Source organism: Phaenicophaeus curvirostris, chromosome Z (assembly GCF_032191515.1).
Source record: "Phaenicophaeus curvirostris isolate KB17595 chromosome Z, BPBGC_Pcur_1.0, whole genome shotgun sequence".
Taxonomy (NCBI): Eukaryota; Metazoa; Chordata; class Aves; order Cuculiformes; family Cuculidae; genus Phaenicophaeus; species Phaenicophaeus curvirostris.
In genome coordinates, this window is record NC_091431.1 from 16,277,762 (window position 1) to 16,301,113 (window position 23,352).

Consider the following 23,352-nt stretch of genomic DNA (forward strand, 5'->3'; position numbering starts at 1 on the left):
TGTCCTTGAGCAGTCAAGAATGACTCAGGCTTCTTAGAGGTACAGGCTTGGAAACTCTGACAGAGAAACTGATGTTTTGTTTTGGATGGTGAATCTTCTTTTCAACTTTTAGGAAACATTCATTTCTCCTGAGACTCAAGAGCACAATGATTATTAAGAAAAAAATAAAATTAAAAAAATTATGAAAAGGATTTTTTGTTACCTACAGTTTAATATTTTGCTGTGATGTATTGATTCTAGGAACTCTGAAGAAAACCTCAGAATATCTTGAGACTTGTGGTACAAATCGAGGCATTTTAGCACTGACAAACGTGTGGTACATACGATCCCGTGTGGTACAACAGAGGAAATTCCACAGCAAGCTCTCTGAGTAGGCAGACTGGAGGTGTTTTAATAGCTTCTCCAAAGATATCTCATGCAACTCTTGCAAATCAGGTGAAACTAGCATGGAAGGAGAAAGTATTTAGTGGAATAAAAACAAAATAGAGGTCAGAGAAAATTTTCCAGTGTATTTTTGCAGCTTTTCATTCTAAGACTCATTTCATCTGCTACTGAATGGGAGTTCTCTGCTGTGTCCTTGTTTATAAAAACAATAGTGGTGTCTGAAGGTCACAAATATGAAGTCCTCATGCAGCTGTTGAGGTTTTCTGTTCCATCAGCTACCATACGGTATTCACTGGGAGTTCTGGCTTTCCAGATATTCCAATGGCTCCAGGTGCACCACACCTGGAGGCAGAATGGTTCAGACAGCCCAGATCCTTCATTCCTTTGCAACTCTTGCCTCAAGGCATTCGCAAGATTCTGGTCTTCACATTCTGACCCTGGTGCCACTGAGTGGGACAGAAAGGAATTTCAGCTTTCTAAAGAGGGGAAAAAGAGAGTTGTAAAACACACAGAGATTTCCTCAGTTAAGCATATGAAGAGGAGAAAGGATCAGAGATCTCTGGTAGAAAACCTGTTTATAGAAAGTATCAGAAGTGTTTGTAAGTGGTTTCCAAGTTTTCCTTCTGCAAAGTGGCTTCACATGCCTAAGGAGATAAGCACTTTATTTACCAGTGAAGGTACTGGCTGCAGTCCTTGTAAATCCAGTTACAGCACTGGCTTGAAGTTCACAGAATCCTTCAATCTGGCATCTATATGTCTGGGGTCACAGGTTAACACCCGCTTTTGCCATCTCTTAAATGATTTCTGAACACAAAGCTACAGATGTTGCAAGTAACTGCTTAAATAAAATATTTTGTAATCACTAACTGAACAGTAATGGAGAATTAGATTGTACAGTAGTGTTAAAACTATTGTATATGATCGTGTTAATGTGTCTGATGAAAGCCACTTAGGTTCTGAATTTTTTTGTTCTTTAGGGTTATAGTGGTGGGGGTTTTGATCTTAACTAGGTGTTAGTTATTGGTTGATTTATCTCATTTCATTTATTGAGGTGCTAGAGTACCTCTGGGGAAGGGCAATGAGGCTGATGATGGGGAGAGAGAACAAGCCTTATGAGGAGCAGCTGAGGAAACTGGGGCTGTTTAGCCTGGGGAAGAGGAGGCTGAGGGGAGACCTCATTACTCTCTTCAGCTGCTGAAAGGAGGTTGTGGGGAGGTAGGTGCTGGCTTCTTCTCCTGGGTGACAGGTGATGGGACCAGAGGAAATGGCCTCAAGTTGCACCAGGGCAGGTTGGTATTGGATATTAGGGAGAATGTCTTCACTGAAAGGGTTCTCAGGCACTGGCAGAGGCTGCCCAGGGAGGTGGTGGAGTCCTCATCTCTGGAAGGGTTTAAGAGATGTGCAGATGGAGGTGCTCAAGGATCTGGTTTAGTAGTGGACAGGTATGGCTGGACCTGATCATCCCAAAGATCTTTCCCAACCAAATGATTCTGGGATTCTTTTCTATGATTCTATCTTAACAGTTAAGAAGGGAATCTGAAGGAAACTAGACTGGAACTATTCAGGCTGAAGGGATTTATCAAAAGGTTTATGGGGAAAAAAGAAGCAAATGTTCAATAAAACTTTTAAATAATGCAAAGATCACAGTGTGGCCTTGCATAACAACGATGTGAGCTGCAAGGACTCACAAAACCATAAAGGGGTGAGGTTATATATGCAAGCATGGCATTTTAAAAAATTTATACTGCTGTTTATGACATAGGCTCTGTTTTATTGATATGCGTTTTCCAACATTAATGATTCTATGATTCTAAATTTCCTGTCTAAATTTCTTGTTTTAAGCTTTAGAATTTTTATTTAGTTTTAAAAACCAATATAATGCAAATTCTACCATTCTTTGGACCTGAGGAGCTATGTGTTGCTTGGAGCCTGTGGGATGAAAAGACCTGACATGAGTATTTCTTGTGTAAGATGATGTTATTTTATATAGAATGTACATCAGTTCCTTATGCCCCCAAGTGCTGATGGACAATTAAAAAAAAAAGAAAAAAGAGACAATCTCCTTACTTATAATTTCAGGCCAGCACTGCTTGCCATTTCTCTTCCCAAATCTTTGTTGGCTGTCACCTCAGCTCTATGATTGGCTCTGCCATACGCACTTACAGTTGCATCCAAATCAGTTTTTAGCATCTGTGTTGTATGAGGGAAAGGTTGTGGATTTAGTCTTCCTGGACTTCAGTAAAGCTTTTGACACAGTTTCTCACAGCATTCTGCTTAGGAAACTATCAGCCTCTGGCCTGGACAGGTGAACGCTCTCCTGGGTGGAAAACTGGTTGGATGGCCGGGCCCAGAGAGTGGTGGGAAGTGGAGTTAACTCCAGCTGGAGGCCAGTAACAAGTGGGGTTCCCCAGGGCTCAGTGCTGGGTCCAGCCCTGTTCAATGTCTTTATCAACGACCTGGATAAGGAGATCGAATGAATCTTAAGTTTGCAGATGACACTAAGCTGGGTGTAAGTGTCGATATGTTGGAAGGTAGAGAGGCTCTGCAAAGGGATCTGAACAGGCTGGACTGCTGGTATGATATTTTAGATATTAAAAGCTTTGCAAATCACTCCACACATCACATTGAGGCCAAGGGCTTATGAAAGAAACTTTGCTGGTTGTCTTGATCAGCTGTGGAGTTGAAGATTGTAAGACTTCAGGGTGGTAACTTTGTGTTGTTGCTTGATTTTTGGAGGTTGGCTGGAGTTATCATTTTTTTCAGATACTAGGAGCATTAATTTAGTTTCTGTCAGATTCATCTTTACTTGTTGGTGGATATAAGAAGAGTTCCTAAAAGATGTGAGTGCATGGACACTGAAATCAAAGCAGTAGAAGAAAGCCCCTAAATTTCTCTGTCTCCTTCTTGTGGTCTTTTCCCTTTGCCTTTGGAGATGTATCTTTTGGTACTTTAGAGGCCTAATTCACCTGTTATGTTTTAGCCTCGTCTGAGAAACGGATCTGTGGTTTAATCTTCTTTGAGTTTCCCTTGTACCTGTGAGATGATGTTTTGTGGTTTGTTTTTTTTTTGTGCAGGCTAACGTAGACCCACAAAGAGGTTGCAGGCAGGGTATATTCTTTTTTAAAAATTAAACCTTAAACTTCTAGTCAGACATAACTGTATAACTACTATCATTACCTCTAGCACCAGACAACAGAAGTCCTTGATGTCCCGTATCTATTGAGTGAATATATTTGTGCAATTTTCTCCCTCTCAAGGTTAAGATGTTTTGCGTGTCTTCAGACAGAAACAGATTTTTCACATGGTGAGAAAAGGAAAATAATGCCATGTTTCTTGTTTTAGTCGATGCCAGCTGGCCATGATTTTGTGTGTGTTGTAACTGAAACTAGCAAAACAGAACTCTTAATGAGCCAGGTCGGACAGAGACACCAATCATGTCATGTTGCTCTTTCAGAATTGGAGCTGTTTGTTCTGCAAAATATGGCCGGATTTTGGGCAGCGTTATCTGATTTGTAAGTTCTGAAGTATTTTCACTTCAGGATCACTAGTTAAGCATCAGGGGGACATTTTGTCCAGTTACTTTATGAGATGAATTTTTTTTTTTTTTACATATACCTTGTCTGTGTCTGCGAGTAATTCAGGTTGCCATAGGACTGATTATAAGCTCCTTTCTATAAATACTGCTGCACTATTTCTGGCATTAAAAATAATTGTGAAGCTTTGCACGCTGACAGTTGACTTTGGCTACATGCACCGGTGTGGGGAGCATGGGAGACATCTCTGCTCTGTCCATGAATACAACTCCTTTGCCTAACTATGTTTGTGTCATCGGTGTTATAAATTCAAAAGGTCAATGCTCCTTTCAGTCTGTTCACTTCTGAAAAGGAGCATCTAGATGGAGTGTTGTGTCTTGCACATCTCTTTTAACTGAAGACACAGTAAGGTAGTAACTGGTTAAAATGTGTTTTCTGTCTTAAAAGCAAAGCTGGATATTCTAAGCAGCAAAGCATGAAATGGCGGGATTTGGTTTAGCTGAAAATTACTGAGACAAGATGTATATCATACAGTTTTCACATGATACCGAGCCCAAGGATGGTTGTTGGTGTGGTGAGATTGGTAGGGAGACAAAATTTTCCTCTGTGGTGGGGCAAAAGACAGAGGTCCTCAATGCTGTTACAGCATGGAAATGTTAATTTACTCACTGTGTTTGGAGCTAAGGGGGGAAGTTCTTGCCTGGAAAAGGACTAATAAACTTGTCCATGTCAGTCTTTGGACACAGCTCTTCTGGAGTATTAGTTCTGCCAGAGTAGCTGGACAGGATGAAAACTCAAATCTTCTTCATTGCTTTAATAGAATCTTTAAGTTCTGGATTTCTTGGATTAAACAAGAAATGGAAAGGGTTTTAATCTGTGCAAGTGCAGGAATGGGTCAGTTGAGGAGTAAGACAATATGGATCCTCCTTGAAGTAGGCAGGTCAGGAGGAAAGAGAGAGGAAATTTGGGGAATGCTGCTTGAGGGAGAAGACATGGGGCTGTTGGTGCGGCCCCTGAGGACTTACTTTCAGAAGGAACTGGATAAAAGAACAGAACATACGCTGCAGCCTGACTACTACAGGTCTTTGATTCTGTTGAAGCAGAAAGAAATCAGCTTTTAAACTACACTTATAGAATGGTATTTAACTTAGTCTTTTAATCCCTGAAGAGGATTTATTTGTTTGTTTCAAATACTTATTTTGTAGTTTCTCAGTGTCCTGTTTTCCAAATGCAGAATGTGTTTCTGGATGGCAGAAGAGAATTTGCCTCTTCCCTCTGAGTTCAAGCTCCTGGCTTAAGTGGAGGGTTTCTGAGTTAACAGAAACCTTGGTTGCACTGTGGATGTGGGTGTTGCACTGGGGAGATGTGTACAGGGTTTTGTGGTGTAGCCCTGTTGCCCTTGCCTCCTCCTCAGCTCCTCCTGTGTGAGGATGACCATTACCAGAGGAGCCCTCCTGACCTAATTTCAAGATCTTTACACAACTTTGGCATGCCTACTGGAGAGGGACTGATGTGTAACACACAAGAAACATACCCAGAGTTTATTGTGCAATAAGCACAATCAGTAAACAAAATGATTGCTTGTCACAGGTCAGCAGGTGCTCCTGGTAAAGTGTGTTACATAGGTGAGCTGACAATCACTAAGCAAAAAGTGTTTGCATCTGTTCATGTAAGTTATTGTGCTTTTGTAATGAAAAGCATTACAAATAAGCATTCCATTATGAATAACTGACAATTACAAAGCTAAGCTTCAATGATGAGCTGGTGTTAGGGATGTCTGCTTTATTTGCCCTTGGAAAAAGCTGTGAAATGCAAGTGCCATATCAGAGGCAAGTGAGTGTTAGCTGAAGTTGAGGATAAAAATTTGTTTCAGGATGGACTTGGGGCGAAACATCCTTTTCCTGATAACAGTGAACACGTATTTAATTTGCATTTCCTCACAGACTTATTAAATTCTGTGGTTTACAGGTGTCACCAGTGTTCTGTTGATTTTTTGCCTTGCCCATCTAGACTGGAAAACCCTCCAGAGAGAAATCTGTTAAAACAAGCAGAAAATTCCTTTGCAAACCCTGCTGGACCTCACAAACTTCAGTTTGAAAGCATCCCAAGTTTGTATTAGGCATTGCATGGCAAACCCGTATTCTCCAGAGTTTTGAGTAATCCAGGTGTTTCTGGTTGTAGATACTTTCCATTCTTTTCATCACACCAATTGCAAAGTAATGGCAACTGTATTTTTAAGCACAAACATATAAACCACGGGAGGTGACAAAAGTAGTTTGGATTTTTTTTTAAATTTTTTTTAACAAATTTTCTAAGGCTTTGAAGAAAAGTCAGAAATAGGTCTTCATGGCAGAAAACTAGAAAAAAGCAAGTTTCTCAACCACAAAATTGAAAAGTGTATTGGTAGTGCGAGAATGGATCAGAATAAGAAATCTCCAGATACTACTCAAGAAATGAAAGCAGAAAGATGCTTACAACGAAAAAAAACTTTTGTCTGTCTGTCTCTTAAACAGAGTGAAGATGGGAGCACAGATGGAGTTGTCCCTTGCTGACTTCCAGGCTTCTCTCATCTGTCTTCACACTCTGTGGGTTGTGCATGGGTGTGGAGTGCTATAGCAAAGTGCAAATGAGCAAGATCAGAAATGGAGGAGGAATTTGGGGTTTTGGATATTGGGAAAAATATCTTCACTGACAGAGTGGTGAAGCCCTGGCAGAGGCTGCCTAGGGCAGGGGTGGAATCTCCGTTCCTGGAGGGGTTCAAAAAGTGTGTGGATGTAGCACCTCAGGACATGGTTTAGAAGGCGTGAGAGTGCTTGACTGATGGTTTTACTGGATGATCTTGGAGGTCTTTTACAACCTCCATGATTCTTTTGCAATTACACTGTTGTTTCCCTCATCAGGAATTAAAGCTATGTCTAGTAAGATATTTGCTTATTATTCATGAAAAGGTACTCCTTGATAAATGCTGATTTTCACCAATGTGCAAGCCAGGATACTTGGCTTGCTCCTGTGACAATATTTGCCTTTCTAAACTTGGGTTTGCTATTTATAAAAGGCAAGGTACGTGCATTAGACACTAAAGTTCTGGTGTTATGTTGGTCTCCTGACCTTCTGTCTTATAAAGCATAAGATAAAGATCAACAGGCTTCATCAAGCAACTATTAAAGGAAAGGCAGCTTATTCAGGGTTGTAAAGAAGTCATCAGTGAAACAATTGTGTAAAAATGATATGAAAGAAGAAAAGTCTACGTACTATTTTCTGTTGATTGTATTTTAAAGTTGTATTTTAAAGTTCCTGTGAAGCTGAGATTTTTAAGTTGCAAACTTCATCTGCTAAAGCTGTCATTTAAGCATTACTTGAGATTTCAGTGGATCATGGTTTAGCATTCCATGAATTCTCTGAATAGCTATCCTAGATCGCTATTTTTCCTTGAAAATCATACTTCCTTAAAATTTTTGAAGACCAAATTAGTCTAAATTGATATTTACAGGTTCTGGGATGTTTTCACATGCTTTTTCTTTGATGAAGATCCTTCCAGGAACAGTAGGAAGAATAGAAAAAGAAGAACAGAAAAAAGGGTGAGGAAGCAGAGCAGTGTTGTAGTGTGAAGCACCAAGGAGGAATAGAGGGTAGCAGTGGAAAATATTCCCTTTCCTATTTGCCAAGGAATGCAGTCTTTGTAGGTGATTGTCATGGTGCCAGAGGGAGTGCTGTATTCTTGGTCCTCTCATGGTCTCTCTGGGAACATTTTCTTCCAGCCCTGGGCCCCCTCTTCCTTTTCCCCCGTCAAGGATGAAGCTTGAGGTTCACAGTCACAGGCTGGAGCATTGATTTCAGCTGCCTTTATCCACTCGTGAAAAGAATTGGAACTCTTGTGTGAGATTTGGTCTCACTGTGAGGTAAGCAGAGAGCAGAGATCTTACAACAACACATAGTGACCTTTTCAAAATAAGCCAATGTTTATCCGTCAACTTGAATCCAGCACATTCTGTTCCTGAGCTGCGGTGCTGAGGAAGAGCTTTTGTCTGCGCTGTAGTATTACCTGCCTCCCTGGCTGGGTCTCATCTGCCTCAATGCACCTGGAGCAGCCAAAGCCTCGGCAGATGTGGATTTCCTGTCTGAGGTCTGTGACTGCTCTTTCAGCAGGTAGTAAAAAGCAGTGTTTAGGTAACTATACACTCAGATAATTAGTGTAGAAGACTACTTAGTTCATGTCAGATGGACTTGATCTAATGGGTGATACCCATTGCTGTTTTTGTCCTCTGTCCTAGGGTTTTAATCCTTCTGTCACACAGTGTATGGATAATTTGAGTGACCAATGTATTTCATAAGTGTAATTTACACATATCCATATTCAACATGAGTTCGTGTCAGCATTTGCTAGCTGCTGGGCAGTGAACATCCTACACTCACTATTATTTTCTTTATTAGTTCTTATTATATTACATTTCTTCTCTTTATGTATGGAAACTCCTAAGCAGCATGATTTAGCTCCCCATAGTAGCTGATGGTCTTAGAGAGACTTAAGGCTGAATGATTGTGCAATCTGACTTAGGAATTCACTTGGTGCACTGCTATGCTCCAAGGAAGCATGTTCAGGAAGAATATTTTTCCTTCCTTTTCCTAAAGAAGAGTTTGTGGGGATCATGTTTGTATCCTAGTAGATGCAGCAGCAGTTGCCTGGGGAAGGCTGTTGGTCTGAGGTGCAGAATGCTGGAAAGGAGATGCAACTGCTGCTGGAAAAGTTTTGTGGGAGCTGGACTCTGTAGGTCCCACAGAGGGAGTTTGTGAAGCCTTGCCAGAGCAAAGAGATGTTTGTGTAACCATCTCTTTTCTGAATTTGGAATAAGGGGGTAGAATTACAGTTGTTTGTATTTTAAACAAAAGTTTGTCTCTCAAAAGTCGGTTAAAATTTCCTTTTGTGGGTGAGGGTATGGATTATTACCTTGTTAGGAATGTGGGGGCCACGTTCAGCTGTGGAAGTGCTGAACACTGGCTGATGTGCAACGGTTGCAATCTTAGAATCATTAGGCTGAAAAAGATCTTTGAGGTCATCAGTTCCAACTGTACCTATCCACTATGAAATCATATCCATTAGCACCTCATCTACCTACCTCCAGGTATGGGGACCCCACCACCTCCCTGGGCAGCCTCTGCCACTGCCTGAGAACCCTTTCGGTGAAGATATTTTTTCCTAAAATTACTGTCCTGAAGAGAGAAGTGATAGGATTTCACTATTGGAGAATATTGCCATGTAATTTGCAGGATGGCATTAACAACCCATTCCCCTCAAGTTTTCTTGTTCTAATTCCCTGTACTGATTTAAGTATAAGTTTTTTGAGGTGGCTTAAAACCAAAGTGTGGCAAAACCAGTCATTACATGCAAGGTTTCAGGAAAATAGTGATTAAAATCATGATGTTTAGTAAAGCGCTATTTCTGTAAACTCATACATGTGTTTATTTATAAACCCATATATATTGGAGAGATTTGGTATGTGGGATATATCATGATGCCACTGTACTAACTGTGTTGGGTTAAGTAAAGTAAGAACCATTGGGGCAGTTCAGACTGAAAATTTACTCAAATAAATGGAAGAATATTGCAAAATCTTAAACTGTAACTTTGCTGGCAGGGTTTTAATTTGTTAAAAAGCGTGAAATGCTTGGCTTTTGAAATGCAAACTGAGTTTTAGTGACTTAAAATCTGATGAATACAGGATACTGTTATATGGATAATTTCATATGAAGGGATTTTTTATGATTAGGATAACAAATCATAGGATGTTTTGATTTAGGGCGATTAGAATGTTAAGTAAAAGGAAAAAATCTTTGACCTTTATAATTAAGTTTTGGGATAATTAATTTTATAAAATATTTGATGTGTATGTTCAAGTGAAGTGAAGATAATACTGGAATACAGTTTTCATGCAAGCATTAGATTAAACCATTAGGATATTTTATATCAAACTTACTGTGTGCTAGATATGCCATACATGACTAGTTAACAGGTGACTGTGCTGGCTGTGGGGAGAGGTGCCAGAGGGGTTTTTTGAAGATATGACCCTACAGGTGATGTCTCAATGCTTGCATCTGACCTTAATTTAGGCAATTGATTTGGGCAGCTGTCACAGTTTTTGTGATGCAAACTCAACTCCTTGTAACATTCTCATGTGATCATTTAACAAGACAAAGCCAACAAAAATAAAAACTTCAATCCTATAAGTCTCTGCTAATGTCGGTTGAAGAAATTTCTGAACTCTGGAGGGGTCGTATTCAGATTAGAGTCTCCTTTTTTTGATGTGCTAATGCAACATTGTGAGTTATTTTTGTCTTTGAAAGGTTTGAGTAGACCAGATTTTGTAAGCAATGGCAATAAACTACAAAGAAAATCCTGGTGATGAGCAGGGCTGAGGTTTCTGACAACAGAAAGTGCAAATAAGGGGGAGCAGGAAAGGAATTAGTATTAATATAAACTTTGATTATGTCATGACAGAAACTGATGGATGCAGCTTTAGGAGTTTCTGATGGTTGTCCTTAAGGATTTAAAGGAGATAAACAGCTAAAAAAGAAGAAAAATTCCAAATAAAAGCAAAAAGAACTGGATGAAGTTCAAGGCTATGCTTTCACCTACACTATGCCTGAGCAGGCAGCAGGATTCTGCAGGAGCTGGTTCTCCAGTGAGTAAAACATCTGCCCTGGCAACACAGGGGTTTTGGAGTGTACAATACCTATGTAAAGGCAGGACATCAACTTCCTACATTACCAATGTCAATTCAACATCTAAGTGCAAGAAGTAAACTAAGGAATATATAGAAAAGGAAAGAATGATTACTTTTTTTGTTGAAGGGGCAGCAGGAAGAGCCTCTCTTTTAACAGCAAATAGTGTTCTTCAGTTCTGGAAAATTGATAAAATTGACGGTCAGAAAATTCTGTTGTACCTCCCAGTAGTAGGTATTAAGTTTCTGGAAGAAATAAAAAGACAGAGAACTCGCATACTTGAAACTGAATGGCAGAAGGTAAGTATTTGTATGCTAATCTCTGTAAGCTCAAGAAGAAAAATTATTGTAAAGAGCACAGAGTGTTTCTTGGTTTTTTTTAAGCATATTCTCACATGTTACGAATCAAAGGTTTTACCACTTCATCTTCCTGAGCAATTTAGATTTGAAAAGATAAGCAAACATTAAGAATGTAAGTTGTTTGGATATGAGGAAATAAAAATAAAAGAATTGTAATTGAAAAGAAGTAAATACATTGAAACACATTAAAATCAAAAAGCCAGATGTGACAGATATAAAAGAAATGCGTGCCCTGAATTCCATTTTAAAATGTTAAAAAACTAATATTTCTCAAGTGCCCACTCACAACTTAGTTCACAAAGCCTGAGACTGGAGAAACATAAAACACGTGAGAAGAGATGTGAGGTGTTTTGCATAATTTTGTATAGATGCATAAGGGCAAATGATTCAAAACATGAATTTTCTTTGTTGTTAAAAAAACTCTATTAAAGTTTAAAATATTTTATAATTTTGATATGCAAAATAGATTTTTCACACTACTAATTAATTTATTTCTTACCAACAACCCTCCATTTGAAGTGTGGACTCAAACACATGTCATAGTTTTGTGTTCTGTTTGGTTTTTAAGATCAACTTGAAGAAAAACAGCAGAAAGGAAAATAACCCAGCTTTAAAACAAATGCAAGGGGATTTTGTCTGAATTATTCCATTAATGCTTAAAGAATTCTCCCTGAAAAAGCAAATAACAAGAAGGGATGCAAATGATCCCCAGGTACTTTGTCTTCTGTAAGGTATTTGGGACCCTGAAGGCTGGGACATAAATCTAAGCAGTATAAACAGACATTCCTTAGTTCAGAGAACAATCGTCAGATTCCTAGCACAGATTTTATCTGCCTGAATTCCTGTGTGTGTCAGTTCACATCTTTGTGAGGCAGATCCCTGGTTATTTTACGTGTTTTTTCACACATTGAAGTCAGTTAAGTGGTGAAAAATGTCTATGATCTGGCTTCTGAATTACAATATGTGTTATTTATACAATTCCCTCTAATGGCTCACTCAGATGAGACAGCAATAGATCCCAGTCTAACAAACTATTTGACAGCACAGCATCCCTGAAAGTGCTGTCACAATGCATTGTGCAGAGCTCAGCATCAGCTCTTCATGGAGGATACAATGGGCTGGATCTCCTCACCTGCCAGTGGCCATGCATGCACGTTTGCTGATGGAGCTAGGTGGGATTCTGCATCAGAAAATCAGAGTTATATTCTGCAGAGTTCATTATTGTCTGCACCTTTGCATTGAAGTGAACTGTTCTGGAAATAAAAAAAATCAACCACATCAGCTGAGCACTGTGGTTGTAATTTTGCTTTTCCAGCTGGAAGAAGTGGAAACAGACCCTGATGGTCACGCATCTGCTTGTTTACAAGGAACTTTTTCATGGACCCAATTTCTGTGTTGGTTTTTTTTTAATTATTTTTATAAAATATTTTCCAGAAGAGCAAACAATTGTGGGGCAGTTGTTTTGGGGAGTTTTTTGCTGACCGTGTGATCAGACTGTGCTGTGTCCAGCCTCCATCTCCGAGGTGGGCTCTTCTGCTTCTGTGCCAAGTTTGGATTATGTGAAGGTCACAGCTGCTGTTGAGCTGCCAGAACTTAACACGAAGCCAGATTGCTGCACGGAGCATGGACGGCAGAGCTCCTAACTTCTCTGCTCTCCAGACAAACACAGCACAAACAACATTGGGAGTACATTTGTGAATTTTAATTCCACAGGCTCAAGCTAATCTTGTTTTTCTTGCCTATGAGATAAATGAGAGTATTTACCCTGGTAGCAGAGCTAGATCAGGAAGGAAGCGGCGTGCGAAGGAAGGTGCTGTTATGAATGTGTATGAATATCTGCGCGCTTCCAGAAATGTTCTTGGACCTTTACAGGCACAAATGAAGGAAAGAGCCCTGCTTGGAGGAGTAAGTAGTTTAAATAGGTAAACTGAAACCATAGCATGGTTTACTTCTGATGAGAGCCTGTGTGGATTTATTTGTCAGAATATTCCTGCTTATGGGCAGTAACTAAACCACTTAATAACTGCCTCTCTGTTGGGTGCTTTTTTCTTTATCTCCTATGTCTTTCCTTTACTGTGTTAAATGTATTTTGCTTGTGTAAATTCCAGTCTCTTCTCTTAAAAGGTAATAGATTTTTGTAGGAAAGGTGCTTATACAGAAAACCTGGATGCTGCCACTTGCTCCCTCAAATGGTTTCACCAATTCTAGCCTTTCTGCTTCTGTTTCTGAGATAATTGTATGCCTTATTCATTGATGTTATAGCGTAAAGATGAGTTAATAATTAACCACCCATTTCTCTATCAGATGTTGTAGCTTCCACCATAAACATCTCAGTGTGGGTTAACTGGCATGAGAATGTGCGGAGGGTGTCTGGGCATTTACTGACCTGGGGCTAAATTTGGCCCCACAGTTAAGCTACCTCTCTTGCCTGAGTTAAAACTCAGCCAGCTGCAGCTGCTGCGAGGTGCATCCCACCAAAAATGGGCTGCATTTTGACCAAGATATGGAGAATTCATTCTGCTTTTGGAAAATTGTGTAGCTTATTTTGTAAATAACAAGAAATGATAAACCTTACAGTGTACCATCATTCTAAATGAAGTGCAGTACAAGTTTACTTTATTAGGTGTCTGGAATGGAATAGACTATCAAAATAATAATTTTTAATTAAATGAGACAAGTCTTCCACTGTAGAAATTTAATTTATGGCTTTGACTTCTGTCTAATAAAATATATCACCATGTACGCAATTTTAAGCATATAAGAGAAGGGTTGCATGGGTTTGTGTTCTGGTCACAAACAACGGCAGACCCTCATTGCTTCCTCACTTCCAAAAATACTTCTGGTCTTGCTAATTTTTGCTCAAACCCAGCAGGTGTATTCTGAATCTCTGCTGAATAGATAAAGAATGAAATTAGTGAATATCACTGAATTACAGCAATTCTGTTTTGGTCATTTTCTGAAAGCCAACATAAATTTTGATTCTGTTTTTTTAAAGTTATTTAAAAGCATTTTATGTTAAACATAATGCCTAGTTAGTAACCTTCAACAAATGCACGTTGCTTTTCAAACGGTGCATGTGTTCAAATGTGTAGCACGTATTTTTGGATTTGTGTGTAACAACTGAGACATTTACAGCTTGATGTGTATCAGCCAGGGAATTTCTATTTCTTTTAAAAGTAACGGTGTGGGGGGATGAGAGTCTTTAAAATAATTATTCAACAGATTATATCTATAAAAGAATTCCCTCAAAGTAACATTGATATTCAGTTCCTGGGAGGAAGAGGTATATAATCTTTATCAATACAAGAATATCCTGGAAAATGTATACATGCATGTTTGTGCTACACATTTCTAAATAATCTGACGTATTACACATTCAGTTTCTGAAGGTAGATCTATTCCACATCCTGGTGGTTAAATAATTTTTTACATTGTTGTATTTGTAGTGTGCAGAAGGGATAGTCAGGATGTTATTTCACTTTTCAGGTATATTCTATATCTGAGGTGACAAATTGGGTATATGCTGTGTTCATTATTTCACCCAACCATATTTACCCTGTCTTTTAAAATTTTGAGAATTCCGTCAAATAGCTGGGAACAAGTAAAGCAAACATTTCCCTGAGTTCTAAGAATAAGGCAAAATTCTGTTTGTTCAAAAAGGAATGTTCTTGGCTAACAGTGATCCTACAGTTCCTGTGTCTCTCACAGTTAACCCTTAGAAACATTTTGCACAGGCTGCAGGTTACTGGTATCTTTAAATGAAGCTCCTCTGTGTCTTCCATCCCCAGATTTTTGTTGACTGGAGGTGCTCTGGCTTCATTACCTTCTTTTTAGAGTTGTTTATTGGGTAATGCTCTTTTGATTTATTCCATTGAGAATTTTCTGACTGCTGAAACACTTAAAAATATATCAATGAAATTGAATTATCAATGAAAAATAATGTTGACAAAGGCAAAACGTTGACTTGCAGTTCTCCTAGTGTTTATTATGCAAAAACAATGAAAGAAACTTGGTGGCTTTATAAATCTGGCTTACCTAAATAGATTGTAGGATTGCAAACTGAACACTAGTCCATAACTGATGCTCCTGTTGTGATATATATCAAGTAGCACTGCAGAAACATATGAGGAAAGTGATCATGAATGTTTATGCCAGGGGTATCTGTGGAAAATGCCTTTGAAAGGCATAATTTTAAAACACAAAACACATCTGAGGATGTATAGGATGCACCCTGCACTGACACCTGCCACACTTGAGCACACCTCTGCCAACAGCACAGTGGAGCTGCTCTGTCCTAGCTCAGGGACATGCCATGAGTGGAAGATAACGATGTTGGGCAGGGAGAGGATGTGTGTGTGAGAGCACTGCTGACCGGCTTTAGATGTTCCTCAGCCTGTGTTGAAGGCAGGAATGGGGGGCTGGAGGCACATCCTAACTTTGCTGCTTCCTTTCATGCTAGTGGGATCTTTACAGATCTAAAACTGCACAATTACATCTAAAACTTTGTGCTGCACAGAATCATTAAAACTCATGTTAAAAATAGTCATGCACAAAAAATCTTCACTTTCAAGCATCACTGAACAAATACTTCTATTGAGGCTTCTCAGGGCATTCCATCCGGAGTTTTCCAGTGTTTTATTTAATGATCTAGAAGTAAATACGTTTGCTGTTAATGAAATTGGCAGGCAACACGTTGCAAAAAGGCAGAGATGACAGCTTGAGTGATGTTATAAACTAGCTATGTTTAAACAAAGAGCAGTTTTTAAATACAGTCAAAACTGGTGTTTGCCTGCGTGCTGAGGGATGAGAAATGCAGATCTCATCTTTATGTGTTGGGAATAACATCCTGGAAAGGAGAGATTATAAAGGGATAGAGTAGTCATAGTTAGGAAACAACTCCGTGAGACACTCTTAAGTAATGTTGCAGCAAAAGGACCTGTAGTGACCCTGAGATTCGTTAAAATGGAAATTCTGACTGTAAGAAGAGCTGGTTTCACCTGTGGGTAATGAGCAGCAGAGAGGGACATTGGAATATTACACATAGTGCCTGCTTTTTTAGGAAGATGTTGAAAAATACAATCTTTGGTTGCAGTAAATACAGTTTTCAGAGGGAAGAAAATTCTGAATGGAGAAAATTCTAAATGGAGAAAATCTTAGAGACCAATATGCTCAGCTTACCTAAAGGAAAATCATTCTCAAACCATTCTCCAACGTGTATTATAACCCAGGGGTGACTCAGCAGAGCAAAAAGGTCTGTCCAGTAGTTTTTTTCCTGTCAGATAACCTGTGGTGAGAGTAAGGGAAAGGGAGATGGTGTGCTTGCTCTTAAAACAACACATAAACATGGGCATATTGATTGAGTGCCTCTGGTTCTTGTCGTGCAAAAAGGCATAACTTACTTTAATTAGGATGGTTAGATTTACGAGCACCCTGGCAAAGGTATGTATAAGAGCTGCTATCTCTTTGCAGTTCAGAGGGGTCTACATTGCCCATGCTAGCCTAGGACAACATTAAGCTTGGTGGGAGTGTGGATCTGCTTGAGGACAGGGAGGCTGTGCAGAGGGACCTGGACAGGCTGGATCCATGGGCTGAGACCAATGGGATGAGATTCAAGAAAGCCAACAGCATCCTGTATTGGATCAGCCATGGTGTGGTCAGCAGGAGCAGGTGGAGGGACTGAACAAGGGTTGCGATGGCTGAGGGAACTGGGGTTGTTTACCCTAGAGAAGAGGAGGCTGAAGGGAAACCTCATCACGGTCTACAACTACCTAAAAGGTGGTTGTAGTGAGGTGGGTGCTGGTCTCTTCACCCAAGTGATAGTTGATAGGACAAGAGGGAACAGCTTCAAGATATGCCTGAGAAGGTTCAGATTGGACATTACGAAAAACTTCTTCACAGAAAGGTTTCTCAAGCACTGGCAGAGGTTACCCAGGGATGTGATGCAGTCCCCATCCCTGGAATTGTTTAACGAGTGGGAAGATGAAGTGCTTAGGAATATGACTTAGTGGTGGACAGATATTTTGGGACTTGATATTAAAGGTCTTTCCCAAACTAAAGATTCTATGATGGACACAGTGGCAGGCTGGTGGAGCTCAGCTAAACCATGAGCATGGGTGATTCTGTATCTTATGGGTCAGGGGAAACTCATACAGGTTTTCCCGGTATTTTTCATGCAGTGGAACTGACTGCATCAGAGTGTGCTTCTTCCTCTGTTTTCTGTGGCATGTGAATCACTCTGTGTGTCAAACCTCCGAAGGGAGTCCTTCCACAGAAGCTGTTTGATGTCCCTAAACAGGTTTGATCATTCTTCTAAAAAAGGTGCATTATTTATACATTGTACTTTTCCTGACATGTCTAAAAGGAACCTGTATGAAGCAGGGATAGACTTGCATTGTTCTTTGTGCTGATGGCAATGTGACATATTTTGACAGGTCTGTACATTGCTTAAACGAGCAGAAAGTATTTAATCCTGCAATTTATACACCAAAGTCAGAAGAACTTTAAAGGACAAGAACTCTTCCTGCACTGTGAACTGAACAGTTGTTTACAGCAATGGTAAATCATACCCTGTTCGTGAGTTTAAGGTCTTGGATTATGAAATATGTTCCTCTCTGGGTTTTTTTTTCTTTTTTCCCTTCATTTTTCATTCTTTTCTTTTTTCCTCATTTCTTGTCTTTTTTCTCTGTTTTTTTCTTCTTTCTCCTTTTCTCTCTTTTTTTCCCTTCTTTTTCCTCTTTTGTGTCTTTTTTTTTCTTTTCTCACAAATGCTCACAAATTCTGAGATTCATCTGTTATACTTAATCACAGTTCTCTGTAGTAAATGCCTTTGTTGTTGTAAGTTCTCTGGCTTTTACTGGGCAGTTGCTGTTTTGTTTTTCAACTTGCATTTTATTAAATTTACAATTCCAGAGCAAAGGATGGACATTAAAAAACCCAACACCTTCCCTGTCCAGATCTGCTCATTAAACAGTTATAGTAACTGTTTCTAAATTTCTTCCAGTGTGTGTGCCATGCTCGCATTAAATCATCTTTGCAACATGTGTATATGTAATGCAGTTTGAAATTGTCTATTCATAAAAAAGTGCATCATGTATATATTCAAAGTGAGTGGTTCATGAAAGTTTTAACGGAGAGGTAATGCACTCCTGTGCATGTAAAATCATGTTTAAAAATGCACACTATCTCAGGAATTAGGTTAAACTGAATATTTGATAAGGTTTCCCCCAACTCATATGGCAGACTCTCTCTCTCTAGCTCCTTCCAGAGACAATGCAGACTGGGAGTCTGGCTTCTAAGAGCAAGTCCATTAATTTTTAATAGGTTACAATTTTATATACATGAAGGAAGAGGGATGGAAGGGTTTGTAAATGGAGACCCTGAAATGTTTGATATTATTCTATGCTTGAAAAAGAAAAGAATCATGAAATGGTTTGGGTTGGAAGGGACCTTAAAACCCATCCAGTTCCAACCACTATGCCATAGGCAGGGACACTTCCCACTGGATCAGGGGCTTCAAGCCCCATTCAACCTGACCTTGAACACCTGCAGGAAGGGGACACCCAAGACTTCTCTGGACAACCTGGGCCAGTGCCTCACCACTCTCACAGGAAAACATTTCTTCCTAAAATCTCATCTCAGTCTCCCCTCTTCGAGCTGGAAACTATTCCCCTTTTCCTATCCCTGCACTCCCTGATAAGGAACCATCCCTGACTTTGCTGTTGCTCCAGCCTTCTGATAATCTTCCTGAAGGATGCTGGTCTTGGGACAGTTCTCCACCCTCTGTATAGGAATGAGAAGCATAAGTTCACAGTTCAGCTCTGTTGAGTGCTGGCTGACACAACTCACTTACTGTATCTTGGCATTTTGCCTCTAATCAGCTTTGTTCTTTTTCTGTGCTTGGGAATTATCAGTTGACAGGTTTAATGCTTTGTGATTTTTTTTTGTCTTTCATACAAAAAGTCCTTAAGTGTTCTTGTGGACTTGTACATTCCTGAAATTGTTTCAAAAACTAACAGGTTTTACTGTACACTTCCTGTCCTTTCCTTACATCACGGATGCCTTTCATCACTAGAGAGGTACAAATGTAAAAGTAAACACAAATGTCTTGTATGGCTTATTAGAGAATTTTTCTGTGATAGATCCATCGTGATCCAAGTGTAGGAAGGTATATGACTGTCCTGCCTTTGTAGTCTCTTCTAGTCTTTATATTTTGGCTTGGTAAAGTGTGAGTATTACTTGTGCTTTAATAGTAGTGGTTGCAAGTGGGCTAGCAAGTGATTTGGCATCCTCTCAGGAGAGATGTTACCGGAGGGTAACGGCCCTCCACTTATGCCTTTCCCACTTATCTGGAGTGCTGCCAGCTGTGCTGAGATGGGCTGTGGAAGGAGCTTGGATGAGGTTAGATGAAGACGATGAAAGATGTTGACCAGGGAAGGACTTTGGTTCCCAGAACTCTTGAATCATTATTACGGTCATCCATCAAAGCACCCTGTTAGAAAATATGTACTTAATAACCACAGAATCCCAGAATGGTAGTGAGTGGAAAGGACCTCTGGAGCTCATCCACTCCAACCTCCCTTCTAAAGCAGGCTCACCTCAACATCTCAAAAAGACTGCACAGGAACATGTCCAGGTGGGTTTGGATATCTCCAGAGGAGACTCCATACTCTGATTGGGCAGCCTGGTCCAGTGGTCAATAACCCATACAGGAAAGAAGTTTTTGCTCATATTTATGTGGAAGTTCCCTTGCTTCTCTTTGGGCCCATTGTCCCTTGTTCTCTTGCTGGGCACCACTGAACAGAGTCTGGCCCCATCTTCTAGAACCTGCCCTTCAGATATTAATAAATACTGATGAGATCCTTACTCAGTCTTCCCTTTTCCAGGCAGAACAGAATGAACCTATGCAGCTTGTCTTCATAAGACAGATGCTACAGTCCCCTCATCATCTCTGTGGACTTCTCTGGACTCATTGAGAGAATGATGGAAAATCAATGATTCCTTGGGCCACTCACCTGGTGAATCATTGGGACTATAATATAAATGTAGTTCTGCTAATGGAGTGGTCAAAAATGTGTACAATTTCTCTTAGTATATTATGTACTGGCATTCAGGGGTTCCTAGTTGGTTAAAAAAAGGAGCTGCACTTGTAACTTTACCAAGTAATTGTGTTAACCCAACCACCTACTGATCCCGTGTAAGTTATGCATATACATAGAGTGGAACTTAATGTTTGAAACCCGGGAAAATTTGTAGGGCTGTGTGTCCATGGGCATTGCTAGACACTCTCCTGTTGAGTCTGTATGTGTCATGTGCAGTCATTTCCTTCTGACTGAAGAGGCCTGCTCCCTGTTTCCAGCTCTGTCCTTGCTGGAGAGCTGAATGGACTGCTTTAGATGCTGAGTCTGTGTTGAATATAATGGTTGATGGGAACAAGCACAAATATTTCTCAGCAATATCCGTTGGTTCCCACATGCTGTCTCTGATGTGTTCAGAGATTGATTGAAGTTCAACATGGCCAAAAGCAATGTCCTACAGCTGGGTCAAGGCAATCCCAAACACAATTACAGACTGGGTGGAGAATGGCCTGGGAACAGTCCTATTGACAAGTACTTGGGGTGCAGGGGAATGAGAAGTTCAACAGGAGCTGACAAAGTGTGCTCACAGTCCAGAAAGATGGACTATGTCTTGGGCTGCATCCAAAGCAGTAGGACCAGCAGGACAAGGGAGGGGATTCTGCCCCTCTTCTCCACTCTGGTGAGACACCACCAGGTGCCTTGCTACCAGCTCTGGAGTCCTCAGCACAGGAAGGACATGGAGCTGTTGGAGAAAGTCCAAAGGAGGCCACGGAGATGATGTGAGGGCTGGTGAACCTCCAGTATGAAGCCAGGATGAAAGAGTTGGGGTTATTCAGTGTGGAGAAGAGAAGGCTGCAGGGAAACCTTAGAGCAGCTTCCAGTACTGAAAGGAGCTGCATGATAGCTGAGGAATCTCTTGATCAGGGAGTTCAGGGATATAGAATCATAGAATCATAGAATAACCAGGTTGGAAGAGACCCACTGGATCATCGAGTCCAACCATTCTTATCAAACACTAAACCATGCCCCTTAGCACCTCGTCTACCTGTGACTTAAACACCTCCAGGGAAGCTGAATCAACCACCTCCCTGGGCAGCCTCTACCAGTGCCCAGTGACCCTTTCTGTGAAAAATTTTTTCCTAATGTCCAGCCTAAACCTCCCCTGGTGGAGCTTGAGGCCATTCCCTCTTGTCCTGTCCCCTGTCACTTGGGAGAAGAGGCCAACACCCTCCTCTCTACAACCTCCTTTCAGGTAGTTGTAGAGAGCAATGAGGTCTCCCCTCAGCCTCCTCTTCTCCAAGCTAAACATCCCCAGCTCTCTCAGCCGCTCCTCATAAGGCCTGTTCTCCAGCCCTGTCACCAGCTTTGTTGCTCTTCTCTGGACTCTCTCCAGAGCCTCAACGTCCTTCGTGTGGTGAGGGGCCCAGAACTGAACACAGGATTTGAGGAGCGGTCTCACCAGTGCCGAGTCCAGAGGGAGAATAACTTCCCTGGACCTGCTGGTCACGCCGTTTCTGATACAAGCCAAGATGCTGCTGGCCTTCTTGGCCACCTGGGCACACTGCTGGCTCATGTTCAGTTGCTGTCAACAAACACCCCCAGGTCCCTCTCCTCCAGGCAGCTTTCTAGACAGACTTCTCCTAGTCTGTAGCTGCACAGGGTTGTTGTGCTCCAAGTGCAGGACCTGGTGTTGGCCTTGTTAAACCTCATCCCATTGGACTCTGCCCAGCGGTCCAGCCTGTTCAGATCCCTTTGGAGCCTCCCTACCCTCCAGCAGATCGACACTTCCACCCAGCTTAGTGTCATCTGCAAACTTGCTAAGGGTGTACTCAGTGCCTTCATCCAGGTCATTGATAAAGACATTGAACAGGGCTGGACCCAGCACTGAGCCCTGGGGAACCCCACTTGTCACTGCCCTCCAGCTGGATTTCACACCATTTCCCACCACTCTCTGGGCCCGGCCATCCAACCAGTTTTCCACCCAGGAGAGTGTGCGCCTGTCCAGCCCAGAGGCTGACAGTTTCTCAAGCAGAATGCTGTGAGAAACTGTGTCAAAGGCTTTGACATGATGGGGGGGAATGTTTTTAAGCTGGAAGAGGGGAGATTGAGATGAAATCTTAGGAAGAAATGTCTCCCTGTGAGGCTGTTGAGGACCTGGCCCAGGTTGCCCAGAGCAGTGGTGGCTGCCCCATCCCTGGAGGTGTTCCAGGCCAGGCTGGATGGGGCTTTGAGCCCCTGATCCATTGGGAGGTGTCCCTGCCTATGGCAGGGGGTTGGAGCAGGTTGGGCTTAAGGATCTCTTCCAACCCAAAACATTCCATAATTCTATGGTTCTACAATTCTATGATTAGAAATATTCTGTGACAGCTGACCTGCACCCTCCTTAAAATGTAAGAAATAATAGTCAGCTCTTGTGTTTCTTTCTGAACTCCCAGCAAATTCAGCTAATAATCCAAGTATTAGAGTGTGTGATCACAGCAAAGTATTGTCATCTGGCTGAGATGTGCAGGAGTGAACTCCCTAAGCTGTTAGTGCTCCCACAGAGTAGGATTTTTAAACTCTGGGATTTTTGTTCAGAATTTTCCAGTGTTGGATTTGGAGTATTTTCTGGTGAGAAAGCAAAGCTGCTGCAGTGTTCAATAGGTACAGAGAATAAGCAATACTGAAGAGCTGCCTTTTCACATTCTGAAGTGTAGGAATCAGCCTGAACAACAGGACTATATCATCAGTCAGCACCAAAAAACTCTTTCAGAGGCATGTTTTCTGTCTGGCAATAAAACTTATGTTCAAGAGATTACACCTTTCCTAGCTGCACTCGGTGGTAAGAATGCAATTAGCAGAGGCAGAAGAGCAGCAATTACTGATGGCAGTCCTCTGTGAGAGACCTGGGAACGAGAGCCAGCAGAGCACCTTATGGATGTTAAATATATACACTCGCTTCTAGGGACTACTGAAATAAGATGTTACGGGGTTTAGTGTGTTAGTTTTGGTATTACTGGAAAGTTATGAGATGGATAACTCCCCAGTGTACCTGTCTTGTGTCATCTTTATCAAAAGATACTGTCAAGAACGTGATTCTGATCTCTGTTTTCACTTCATTTCACAAAACTTCACAAAAATTTCTCCTGTTGTCCTGTTTTCCTTGAATGTGAGATTTTTACACCACTACGAATTATTGCTCTCAAATGTTTTATTGCAAGAGTTGATAAATATTTGTGGGAACATGTTCTTAATTCACAAATATTACAAAAAAGGTGTTAATTTTTTTAATGTTAGCTAACTTTA

The 23,352-nt window shown here is 40.9% G+C and overlaps 1 protein-coding gene across 5 annotated transcripts in view; it reads left to right on the forward strand.

The window, feature by feature from the left end:
* MCTP1 (multiple C2 and transmembrane domain containing 1) overlaps nucleotides 1-23,352 on the forward strand; it is a 294,838-nt gene that overhangs the window by 36,753 nt on the left and 234,733 nt on the right. Inside the window, exon 1 of one of the 5 annotated variants that reach the window (XM_069881064.1) lies at nucleotides 12,611-12,898. The exons of the other annotated variants lie outside the window; for them this stretch is intronic. Coding sequence (XP_069737165.1) covers nucleotides 12,812-12,898 — 87 coding nt within the window. The 5' untranslated portion in view covers nucleotides 12,611-12,811. Of the gene's footprint in view, nucleotides 1-12,610; nucleotides 12,899-23,352 lie in introns of those variants that run through there. 5 annotated transcript variants of the gene reach the window in all.